Source organism: Cervus elaphus, chromosome 1 (genome assembly GCF_910594005.1).
Source record: "Cervus elaphus chromosome 1, mCerEla1.1, whole genome shotgun sequence".
Lineage (NCBI taxonomy): Eukaryota > Metazoa > Chordata > Mammalia > Artiodactyla > Cervidae > Cervus > Cervus elaphus.
Window position 1 is genome coordinate 76,993,008 of NC_057815.1, and position 12,815 is coordinate 77,005,822.

Here is a 12,815-nt window from a genome sequence, read left to right on the forward strand (position 1 = left end):
CTTATACTGGCTAGTCTTTAAAAAGGAAAAAGTTGAGAACTCATCTATAGTACGTAATATAATTCTAAAAGAGTAAGGAATAGTTATGTCAGGTGGGTTCTTTTGTGATGTGTATTTTGCTTTGTTGCATAGGCAGGAAAGGAAGGCAGCTGTCTACATTGAAGTGAAAGAGAAGACAGTTCATGATTTAAGTGTGAGGAAGTTTTTAGAAACAAACTACTGCAAGTGTGGTGAGACCATAGCTGACAGAGCAACAGTGTGTGTGCTTCCTGATTTGCAACCTTTATTTTGCACATAATGGAATAAACATCATTATTTGGCAACAAAACTAACACCTCTCCTTCAAGGGAAGGCAGAACTTTCTAGTTATATTCATGGTCTTAGAAAAAAAAGCATTCTAATACAATGTTAATTTCATGGAAAATCTGGTAAAACCCGCAGTTTACCTCAAACTTCATAAGCGTAAAGTTTTAAGAAAATTGGTCGTGTTTATGGGAAGCACTGTCAGAGTTTTAAACTGTAGGTCTGGTGCTCCCTGAATCCCAGTAGCCCATGGCTAAGCCCTGATCTGAAGGGCTTCCCTAGTGGCTCAGCTGGTAAAGAATCCGCCTGCAATGTGGGAGACCTGGGTTTGATCCCTGGGTTGGGAAGATCCCCTGGAGAAGGGAAAGGCTACCCACTCCTGTATTCTGGCCTGGAGAATTCCACGGATTGTATAGTCCCTGGGGTCAGAAAGACTTGGACACGACTGAGCGACTTTCACTTTTAAGCCCTGATCCAGTCTACCCAGAGGCTAATGAGACGATGGAAAAAAAAATCAGCTTGGCTGATCAAGTTCTAAATAGAGAAATTACTTTATGAAGGAGCAGTGACTAAAAAAGAAGCTAGTGTGTAGTGTAGAGAGATGAGTGAAGCTGAATGCAGCAAGAAGCAGGAAGTGATTGTGAGATCCTGTGTGTCCTGGGGAGATGATGGAATAGTACCAACCACCAGAGCGGCAGCCAGACTAGGTAACCTGGCAGTGAACTCCCTCTACCTTGAGGTGATTTGAGTTTCCAGTTTGTGTAGCCAAAAAGCAAACTGGAACATGTGTTAATGTTTTTTAATATTTAAAGGAAACAATTCAAAATATAGCAAAAGATGAGAAGCCATCCAAGTCAAATCAGTGGTGTTGCAGCATCTTCTCCACATGAGAAAATTGTTTATACTAATGAAGGAGGACATGGCAACCCACTCCAGTATTCGTGCCTGGAGAAGCCCACGGACAGAGGAGCCTGGCAGGCTACAGTCCATGGGGTCACAAAGAGTTGAACACGACTGAAGTTTGACTGAGGACACATGGACGAAATGCTTCAAGGAAGGTAGGGGACCTGGAGGTGGGGGACATCTCTAGGAAGGTGGTTTTAGGCTGGCTGCCTCTTAGAGTCACCTGGGAAGCTTAAGAATTCTTGCCTGGCATCACCACCCATGCCATCCCTCTGTGTTTCAGATGATAGCTTTAGAAAACATCCATCCCACCCCCCAACCCCAGGAGATTCTAAGGTGAGGTCAGAGTTGGGAACAACTAATCTAGAGACTGTGGTATATTGGAAAGACTGATGCTGAAGCTCCAATGCTTTGGCCACCTGATGCAAAGAGCTGACTCACTGGAAAAGACCCTGATGCTGGGGAAAATTGAAGGCAAGAGGAGGAGGAGTGGCAGAGAATGCGATGGTTATATAGCATTACTGACTAATGGGCCTGAATTGAGCAAACTCTGGGAGATAGTGGAGGACAGAGAGGCCTGGCATGCTGCCGTCCAAGGGGTCATAAAGAGTCACATTAGCAACTGAACAACAAAAAGTATATTCTAGACTCTGAAGTGAGAACTGAATGTTTTCTTCCTAAATGTTAGTTCCAGTTAATATCTCATGGCACCTCCCTCCCCCTCAAAGTGAATCCTCTTCTGAGAACTGTGTTTCAGGAAAAATTCTTACTTTAATGTGCTAGTTATTGCACACAGCTTTCAATACTTCAGGAATAACTGCCCACGTGTGATCTATTTAGAAGTGGCCTTTGAAAGCAACTCCTAACTCCACTCCATCTTGTTTTGTTCTAGTTATTTAACAAGTTTATAGGCTGCAGGTAGGAGGCTTGATTGTTACCTTCATTTTAGGGCATACATGTTTGATGTTCAGCTTTAAAGCATTTTACAAAAGAACAGATAAAAGTTAACGGAGCCTTTACTTTTGAAGATTAGGCCCCCCACAACTATTTCTATTCGTTTAGTTTGCTGTCTTACTATACAGGATGAGAAAAGCATGGTTTTCTTGGATCAGCAACTGTTAAGGACAGCCACGACCCGGGTACCTGGGACAAAGGGGAAGGAGGCTTCAGAACAAGCTTGTCTTAACACGCTGTTCCCTTTCGGGAATACAGATGGCACATAAAATGCTGAGTGCTGTGTTTCTGAGCTCTCTAAACCGAGTTGAACCCTCGTGAGACGTCTTTGCCTCCTTGCCTTCCATCTTTTCAGGGCGAAGGTCTCGCTCTTCCTATCGACAAAGTGCAGCGGCCGCTTGGATAAAAGAGGTGACTCAAACCAAATCGAATCTGTGCCGTTAAAATGAGACTTGGCCATCCAGGTGGTGGGCATGACTTTTTTTAACAACCAAAAGGAGAGGAGGGGAACAAATAACGTGGCTATAAACCATGATGTAATATTTAAATTTGAAAACCAGGGCGGGGAAGGCTTTGCACCGAAACAGCCAATCCTTTCGCTTTCCTCGGCTGCCTCCGTGCCGCCTCCCCCGCAGCCGGTCTTTCCGTACAGAAACATGGCGCCGCCCTCTGTGGGGAGGGGGACTCCCGGCCCCGAGTCCGCAGCCCACTGAGCCCCTCAACTGGGGGGCATCCGGCCGCGCCTCCCGCCTTTCCGTAAAGGAACATGGCGACGCCCCATGTGGTACAGGCGCCTCCAGGCTGAGAGCTTCCTCCCGCTACCCGACATTGAGGAGCCGCCGCGCTGGCCGCTACCCACCCTAGCCCGGCGGGGAGGACCGCTCGTAGCGCAGCGAGGGATGCGGCCTCCGAGGGGCAGAGGTTGAACCGGCCCTGCCCGCCGCGCATCCTCCCCGCCTCCGCCGCGGCCGCCGCCAGATCCCCGGCCGAGCGGCAGGAGGAAAGACGCCCGCTCCGCTGCAGGTGAGGGAAGCGGGTGCGCAGGCTGGCCGCCCTGCGGAGCCTGCACGCGAGGAACGAGGTCGAGATTGCAGGCATTGCCTCGCCGTTTTCCGTCGATCGGGTCCCAGTGATGTCGGGTGGAAGCGAGGAAGAGGCAGACACGGCGGGCAGGATGAGGCTTAGAGCGGTCTTTGTCCCACCCCTCGAGGCCATCCTCCAGGCGCGCCTCGCTATCTCCCGGCCCGGCCACTCCCTCTCCGGCCCAAACAGTTGTTTACAACGGAATCCGGACGCTGGGCGTGCGTGGCCCCGAGTGCTGGAGAAAGGGTTTCTCGCCGGCGTTGGACAGAGCTCCTTGCTGTTGCTGAAAGACCCTTTCTCCTGCGGAGACTTGAGAGCAGCTTGGGCTCGGCGTGAGGCTCAGATAGTCTTCACGGCAAGTGCGAGGATCCTCCTACCCTCGGTTCCCTTTTTAGGCATGGCAGGAGTTGGGGATTGTTGAATGAATGAGCACACTGCACGCAGTTAAATGGTTCCTCGCTGCATCCTGTATAGCCCTGTAATTATAGTTACCATTTTTGGAAGCCGGTTGTGCACCAGCTGTCGTTATGTACGCCCTGTCGTTGACACTTCCCCCAAACCCAGGAGGTAGGTAGCTGCGTTTTACACAGCTAGTTAGACAGCGGAAGTTAACACAGCTAGTAAAGAGCCAGAATTGGAACCCAGGTATGTCTGAGACTAACGCCCAGCCCTCCCGCATAAACTGACTTTAAGTAGCATTGGAGACGGACGCTTTACCATCTGAGCTACCAGGGAAGCCCGAGTAGATGACACAGCTAACAGTAAATACTTGGTGGGTATCTGTTCCGGGGATATACTTATATGTGTGGAGCATATGTGGGGGATGTGGTTGGTCTGGCCTGTAAGAAGTTAAAAATGTAAGTGAAGAGTTTTGTTTTTCTTTTTTCTTTTTTTATTAAGGAGAACTAGCAATTTTAAGATCTAACCCCAACTCATCGCTCCTTTGTCACCTGCTGCTTGTTCTGCATATTTTCATTTGCCTTTGCTTGTGCCCTTTAAGTGAAACGCCCCCCTTTTCACCTTCTCTCTTCCTCCAGATGTTTTGTTTGATTTATTTATTTATTTATTTATTGGCTGCACCCGCATGGCTTTTTAGTTCCCCAACAAAGGCCCCTTGCAGTGGAAGTGCCTAGTCCTTAGCCACTGGACCGCCAGGGAATTCCCTCCAAATGTTTTTTAATTGAGTGAAATCCTACTCTTTTCAAAAGGACAGGTTCAAATATCACCTTTTCTGGGAAGGTTATCCCAACCTCCTTCCGGGAAGAATTAGTTTCTCCTGCTTAATGATTTCATAATGCCATTAAGGCTTAAGTTTAACTGTATTTCCTTGTAAGAATGTCTCTCTCCCCCTCTCGACCATGCCTTTTCATCGTTCTATTCCTATTTAAATTAGCATATTTTGAGTTGGCTTTAAGGCAGTGATGAATGCCAGATGTCTAACATCCATCCCTACAGGCGTTCAGAGAAAGGAACAAATACTGGTGAGGTTGGGCAAATGACCTGGGAAGGGAATAGGTCTTGAACCAAATCTTACATGGATGGGTTAGTTTACTAAACTGAATATTAAAGACCTGGAAATCCTGCTTTTTCTCCTTATTGCACAGAATGAGTTACTTCATCCTCAGCTCATTCCCAACATGTGAAGAAGATACAGTTAGAAGTGTTTTTGTTTGTCCTTTCTCATAGGAGATGCTGGTAATGTTACCTTTTGGTTCTTGGAGCATTTCCAGAGCCAGACAGGATTTAGGACAGAGGAGATGGGTGTCTGGAGTGGGATGCTGGAAGGTTCAAAAAGAATGACATTAAAGCAACCTTCGTATTAATAATACAGGCCTGAAAATGTCAGTTCCAGTAACTTCATTCTGTTTAATGGGCTTATCTGCTATTCAGATAATTATATCAAATGATTCTTCTAATGTGCAGAAAGGAGTCTGCCAAACCTCCTGAAAATGGTCAACATTTCTTTTGATCCTTGGATTACCTTCCAGGTGTGTAATAGACTCTAATTAGTGCTTATGAAAATATTTTGTGATATTCAAGTGCTACTAGTACAAATGCTAATTATTTTCAGTATTATAAATGCAGAAAACGTTGTGTCTTTCTTTTCCTTTACTAGGAAGCCCGTTAGGAATAAAGAACTCAATAAAAAATTAGGGGAAAAAAACTTGATAAAAAACATTTATAGTAAATAAGAGGTTAATGTTCTAGGCCTTTATTAACTAGCCCAAACCAACGTGTTAAGTGTTAGTCCTCTTCTAATCAGCACCTGAGACAGTTAACACCCCACCCAACCACATACATTATGGTGGTTTGCAACTTCCTACTTTACTCACCATCTTTTTCTGCTGACTGCCAAGGGATTAATAAAAATATTTGCCCCACACATTTTTCTTAAATGCTTCATGAGATTCTGCCTTCCATTTGTCATCCCCGGGTGTCTTATCCGTAATAGGATCAGGGAACCAGCTTCTCAGTCCAGTGTATATTTACTTTGAACGCTGATGAAGAAGCATTATTTCCAGAGTCTTCCTTTCAGCTCTCAGGAATAAAGGAATTTAAGAATTAAATTACTGTTTGATTAAAATACAAGCAGGCAGTTTATAGTGTTAAAGCCATGTTCTCGTGACATGGTACTCAGATTGGGACAAAATATTCGAACTTGTTACTCTGTGAAGTGTAGGTCCATGAATTTGATAGTTACAAGTGTGATTTTACAGGTGATCTGTTTAATCATGGAAGTAGAATATTATATTGGGATAAGGATAAGATCTTAGCAAGCCCATGTATTTTACAGGTGAGAAATCTGAAACCCTAAGAGATTAAATCATTTGCTTAGAGTCACACTGCCAGTTAGTGTCAGAGCAAGAACATTTTGGTTCATTATTTTTTTCCCTCTAGGAAAGTGAATGAACTTAATTGAGAATGTCTGAAAACCTTGACAAGTCCAATATAAATGAAGCAGGAAAATCAAAGTCAAGTGATTCTGAGCAAGGCCTTGAAGATGCTGTGGAAGGTTCTGATGAAGCTTTACAGAAAACAATAAAGTCGGGCTCTCCAAGCACCCAAAGAGTGCAAAGACCTCACTGTAAGCACATTTGACTTTGGTTAGAAGCATTATCTTCATTGTTTTTATTTTTATTTTTTTTCTTCATTGTTTTTAGATGATATTTTTATTATCCTTCCTTGTACATGTGGCCCTGAGCTGGGTTCTAATAGTATGATAGAATTGCCAATAATTAGCTTTTAAGTATAGCAACCGTTTCACAACTAACAGCCCAGTCACTTATGGATTTTCAATTGCATGAGAAACTCACGTTTTAGAATAATGTTCGGAATATTGCTGTTTTCCTCCAGCCTCAGTGACATTCCAGTTCGTCTGAAATGCTCTGAGAAATAGGAGGGTGGAGTGAAAATTGCAGCTTTAATTAAGAGTGTTTTGAAAAGTTCTAGCCAGGTCTGTGCTTGTGGAGGTTAAAAAAAAAGTTTTTGACTGTGAGTTCACCACACCCTAACTTCACTGCCTGGGGGCATCGTTCCCACAAGGCCGAGGGGATTCAGTGTACTGTGTGTGGTGAAGTCACTTCAGATCCCTGGCAGGAAGCAGGCCTCGCCAATGAGAGGATGGCAATTTCCGCAAGTATTCCCAGCATGCTCCAACTCATGTCTTTTATTAGGAATACTCAGGGTTTTTGAAGTGAGTCCAAAAATGAAAGTTTTAAGAGGGATTGTCATGGTCTAAGAATGTCAGTGTTGATATTATCTCTTTAAAGTACAAATGATCAGTACTCCTTCATGTTTGAAAAAAGTACAAGCATTTGGGAGTTTAAGGTATGTTTCTATTAAAATGATAAAAACCCCTGCCAGGTAATTTATTAGTCAACATGGTATTCTTAAAGCAGACATTGGTGGACCCCATTTTATTGTAGTTTATCATCGAATAGATTTTGATAAATATACCTCTAGGTCACATTGTATTCAGGGAAGAAAACATGCTGTTAATAACAGTCTAATGTGGTTGTATTATGCCTTGTCTCCAATGTGTATAGTTAGAAAGCTTCATCTGTTTTCTCATTTTTAAAAGGAGGAAAATATGCTTATCTCTTAGGGTCATTGTAAAGACTAAATGAATTCATATAAAGCTCTTACAACAGTGTCTGCATATAATGAATGCTCAATAAACACTAGTTGTTAGTATTACTGCTACTACATATTGCATTTATTTATTTATTATTACAAAAAAATTTTTTTGGCCATGTCATGTGACTTGTGGGATCTTAGTTCCCCAATCAGGGACCCGACACCCTTTGCAGTGAAATTCCCTCATCTGTTGCATTTTAAGATACCCAGGAGATGGCTGTAATATGGATGTTGATGGCCAGTATGGTAGTTTTATCACTTATAGTTTCTGGTAAAGAAGTACCTTTGGGTTAGGATGTTCAGTTCTTTGATTAATGGCCTTGCCTTTGGCATCCTGTCAGTCTGATGGCATGATTCCAAATTAATGTCAAGCCAGCACTAGACTATATTAGTTGACATTGTATGTAGTTATATCCTTAAGGCAGCTTATCCTGAGACCTATGATCAAGTGTTGGGAAATCCAGGAACAGTCAAAAAGGTGTATCAACATGTCTGTATATATATTTTTTTCTAGGAAGGCCAGAAAAACTTTCCTTAAATTCTCACAGTTCCATATCAAAATGAGGTTTAAAATCAATGACTGACTATATTATTTCTGGCTTTCTTGCCCTTTTCTCCTTGTAATAATAGATAGGAATAGGGCTATGGACTCCAGTGGTAAAACTGCGACCCCGGAGTCTGGGGCCAGGTCAGGAGGCATCACTGCTTACAGAGAGCATACAAAAGAATTTATAAAATATGAAATTAGTTATCTGCAGACATCTCTCCCAAACTGTGTAAATGTATAGCTAATGAGTTTAAAGTAATTCTAAAATCATATCTTTGTTATTCAGTGGCTCAATCATGACCAACTCTTTGCAACCCTATGGACTGCAGCACGCCAGGCTTCCCTGTCCTTCAGCATCTCGCGGAGCTTACTCAAATTCATGTCCATTGAGTCAGTAATGCCATCCAACCTTCTCGTCCTCTGTCGCTCCCTTCTCCTCCTGCCTTCAATCTTTCCCTGCATCACATCTGGGGTTCTACAAATTAAAAGCAAAAAGATAGCCTTTAGACTTGCAAAGTAAAATACAGAATAATGTTTGAATGATAGAAATACTGTTGGTAACTGTGATGCTGTAATTTATAATGGGAAATATATGTTCTGGTTCTCATCCAGTTTCTGGTTCAGAACTTCTAAACTACTGGAATTTCTTGAGTGATGAGGGCTAGAAAGATGTCTTTTGTTACGCTACTGAGGCACAGCCTAACCTAAGGGGACTCAATCTTGAGATTAGAGGGTTGGAGCTTTCAATCCTACCCACCCCTCCCTCCCACCTCTGGGGAGGAGGGAGGAGCCGGAGGTTGTACAGTTGCCAGTGGCCATTTATTTAATCAAGTTTGCCTGTGTAATGGAGCCGAGAGAAAAACCCAGAAGGATGGGGTTCAGAGAGCTTCTGGGTTAGTGAGGACATGGAGGTACTGGGGGAGTGGCACCCTGCTTGCCCGTACCTTGCCCTTTGCTTCTCTTCTATTTGGCTGTTTCTGAGTTACATCCTTTTATAATAAACCAGTAATCTAGTAAGTAAAATGTTTCTTTGAGTTCTATGACCTGTTTCAGCAAATTGATCGAATAAAAGGGGGTGAGAGGTGGTTGGAACTTCCCACCCACAGCCAGTCTGTCAGAAGCACAGGTGACACCCTGGACTTGGGACTGTCCTCCGAAGCGGGGTTGGGGGGAGAGTCCCGTAGGACTGTGTCCTTAACCCATGGAATCTGATGCTGCTCTAGGTAGGTAGCGTCAGAATTGCAGCACACTTGTCTGAGAATTGCTTGGTGGTGTGGGGAGAAAACCTTCACCCGCTTACCCTGCACATGATGGAATTTGGGTGCATAACGTTTAATAGCTGATACAGAATATAAAAAAGGGAAGATGGCTGGCCTTGTCAGAATTGGTTGGCACTGATCGGAGGTGGTTATTTGATTCTAAAAGAATTAATTCTTTAAATACAGAGATCCTTAGAGTAAGGATCAGTCAGCTGTAACTTAATGTTTCCCATAAGTTTCTCTACTTCCAAATACTTTATTGTGTGTGTGTGTGGGAAAAAGGAGGATTTATTACTTGCAGCAAGTAAGGAGAATACCAGGGATCTTTTCCAAAGCAATGTCTCCCTCAACAGCAAAACTGGGGAAGTTTTAAGCCAAGGGTACCTCATGTTCATGAAGGGGCTTGACCAGAGACTTCTGCCTGGAATTGGGATAAAGGTTGCCAGAGCTGAAGCTCTTGATGATTGAAGTCGGGAGGATCAGAAAAGGTCAACATGGTGACATTCCCTCAGTTCTGACCAGACTCCCATCTCAACAGGTAGTTACCCTCCTCCTTAGTGGGGTGGGGGGCCTTAGTTCCTACAGAACTCCAAGATATCAGATGTCAGATCATAATATTTATCTTACAGAAATACTGAGATTTGTTCAAGGGCAAGCATTGTGGCCAGGCTTAAATCACAAAGTGGCTTAGGTCAAAATGGCTTCTTATATGAAGAAAATCGTGCCTGGCTCTTTTTCTCTGGGGACCACCTACCCTATCTACTTACAGTACTTTTGTTATTATTGTCGCTGTTAAGTCATTGAGTTATGACTCTTTTGTGACCCCTTGGACTATAGACCGCCAGGTTCCTCTGTTCATGACATTTCCCAGGGAAGAATACTGGAGTGGGTTGCCATTCCCTTCTCCAGGGGATTTTCCCTACCCACGGACTGAACCCAGGTCTCCTGCTTTGTAGGCAGATTCTTTACCATCTGACCCACCAGGGAAGCCCTAGAGTGGGTTGCCATTTCCTTCTCTAACAGATCGTCCTGACCTAGGAATCGAACCTGCATCTCCTGCATTGGCAGGCAGATTCTTTACTGCTGAGCCACTGGGGAAGCCCTGCAGTACTGTGTGACTTTGCAAATATCCTGTTTCTGCTTAAACTTCAACTCACTAATTTTAGCCTTTACCAGTGGATCTTTCCTGTACCATTATTACCCTTTTATTCTAATGGTGATTTTTTAAAAATTGAAGTATAGTTGATTTATTAGTACAATATTATGTTAGTTTCAGGTGTCCAGCAAGTGATTCAGTTTTATATATATATATATATATATATATATATATATGTTTCAGGTTTTTTTCCTTGATAGTTATTACAAGGTATTAAATACAATTCCCTGTGCTAAATAGTGAATCCTTGTTACTTGTATAGTAGTTTTGTGTCTGTTAATTCCATATGTGTTGTATGTTAATTGCTTCAGTCGTGTCTGACTCTTTGCAACCCCATGGACTGTAGCCCCACCAGGCTCCTCTGTCCGTGGGATTCTCCAGACAAGAATACTGCAGTGGGTTGCCATTCCCTTCTCTAGGGGATCTTCCCGACGCAGGGACTGAACCCAAGTCTCCCACATTGCAGGTAGATTCTTTACTATCTGAGCCATACTCCTAATTTATCCTAATGAGGAGTTAATTCCATACTCCTAATTTATCCCATCCCCAGTTTCCCTTTTGGTAACTGTAAGTTTGTTTTTCTGTATCACTGAGTCTGTTTTGTATACAGATTCATTTGTATTATTATTTTATTTTATTTTTGGTTTTTTGTAGGTTTTTTTCTCCCTTCTTTAATTCTCTGCTCACAAAGCACCTCTGCTCCAAAGTGTAATCACCTAGTTGATCAGTAAAACATGCCATATTCAGATGAAAAAAATCAATTGTTATTCCAGTTAATATTTCCCATTTAGCACTTTAGTTTATTAAATCAGACCCTGGTGAGATTTATGAGCTAAGTGGATGACAGAGTTCTGCATTTCTAAAGTGCAGGACCAGACTGAATTGTGATGTCTCTGTGCTGTGCCCAGTCGCTCGGTTGTGTCCGATTCTTCTGTGACTGCATGGACTGTAGCCCGCCAGCCTCCTCTGTCCATGGGGATTCTCCAGGCAAGAACACTGGAGTGGATTGCCATACCCCTTGTAGGGGATCTTCCCAACCCACGGATGGAACCCAGGTGGCCCGCTTTGCAGGCAGAGATTCTTTACCATCTGAACCACCAGAGAAGCCCAAGAATACTGGAGTGGGGAGCCTATCCCTTCTCCAGGGCAACTTCCCAACCCAGGAATCGAACTGGGGTCTTTGGCATTGCAGGTGGATTCTTTACCAGCTGAGCTACCAGGGAAGCCCTGTGGTGTCTCTATTCAGTTAATCAGTCAGGGTTGATTGAGTGCACCCTGTGTAGTGGGAATCCAGCAGCAAATGGGCACACGCATTCTTGGCCCTCCTGGAGCTTGCAGTCTAGTGAGGAAGATGCTGTCACAAGCAGAGTGTAATATATTTGATGGATAGGCTTTAATTTTGCTTCACTGCATTCACTCTACAGTAGCTGTTTGGGTGACATTTGTCCCTGCCTTCAGTAAACATCCATTTACACGTGTGTGACTGGAGGCATCTCTACAGTGTATAGACTTCTCAGCTCCTAGAACACCTTTAGTAAAGAAGGGTAGAGAGTATGACCATGTGAATTAGACCTTCATTTTATTTTTGGAATCCGTTCACCAACCTCCGAAAGGGCATGATTAACATCATGTGGTTCTTAGCTTCTCTAACAGGGCATCAGGGTACAAACGCTGTAACAGTTTAGTGAGAGCTTTAGTGTTACGTCACATAGTAAAATAAATCGTAGGGTGAAGTACATGTAACCTTACCATTCTTTATGGCTCTTGTTACAACTCAGGTCCTTTTCACAAATTGAGGTGAAGCTGGTGGTTCAACAGACTGCGTCTTTATAAGCTCTCGTTATGGTACATTTGAGAACTCTCAAAACAAAAATAAAAACAAAAAACCCGACAAACCCACCCACAACCCTATGATTAGCATGCAATGAATAATTCCTATACATGTGGATCTGTGATATACCCTGGTCGTGTCTTAGAATTGCATCTTTGTTGATTAAACACCCATTAATAAGTCTGACTTTTAAGTAGCCTTTAACTTGGACAAGTCCTGAAAACGTTCTTCTTCCTGGTTGTCTCACGGTCTCAGCACTTGGTACAAGCTGTTTTGTCCCACACAGGCCCAAAACAATGAAGACACACTTGCCTGTGACTGGAAAGAGTCTCAGGCGTTCCTAGAACATCCTTCAGTCTTCTTATCTTCTTTTCCATATTAGGAAACAGTGAGCCTGAAACATTTAAATGACTTGTTCAAGGGTTACTCTGCAGAGTCTAGAGAGAGCTGAATTTCTTCCTGACTTGCTCTGTCCACTGCATTTCATGACCAGGTAGTGTATTAACTGTCTTATTTATCAATTACCCAATTTATCAATTACCCAAATGCCTAAAATTGTTGAAAAAAATATATAGTAAATTTACGAGAGAACTTGGTGTGTTTCTTTGATTTTCATAAATTTAAGATGGTCAGACATTTAAA

At 43.2% G+C, this 12,815-nt stretch overlaps 1 protein-coding gene across 9 annotated transcripts in view; it reads left to right on the forward strand.

The window, feature by feature from the left end:
* The first annotated feature begins 3,044 nt into the window (after positions 1–3,044).
* TCP11L1 (t-complex 11 like 1) overlaps positions 3,045–12,815 on the forward strand; it is a 34,613-nt gene continuing 24,842 nt past the window's right edge. Inside the window, exons 1-3 of one of the 9 annotated variants that reach the window (XM_043908858.1) lie at positions 3,045–3,183; positions 5,167–5,231; positions 6,142–6,328. In XM_043908858.1, coding sequence (XP_043764793.1) covers positions 6,166–6,328 — 163 coding nt within the window. In that variant the 5' untranslated portion in view covers positions 3,045–3,183; positions 5,167–5,231; positions 6,142–6,165. The other 8 variants (XM_043908860.1, XM_043908861.1, XM_043908856.1 and 5 more) reach the window with 8 other exon arrangements.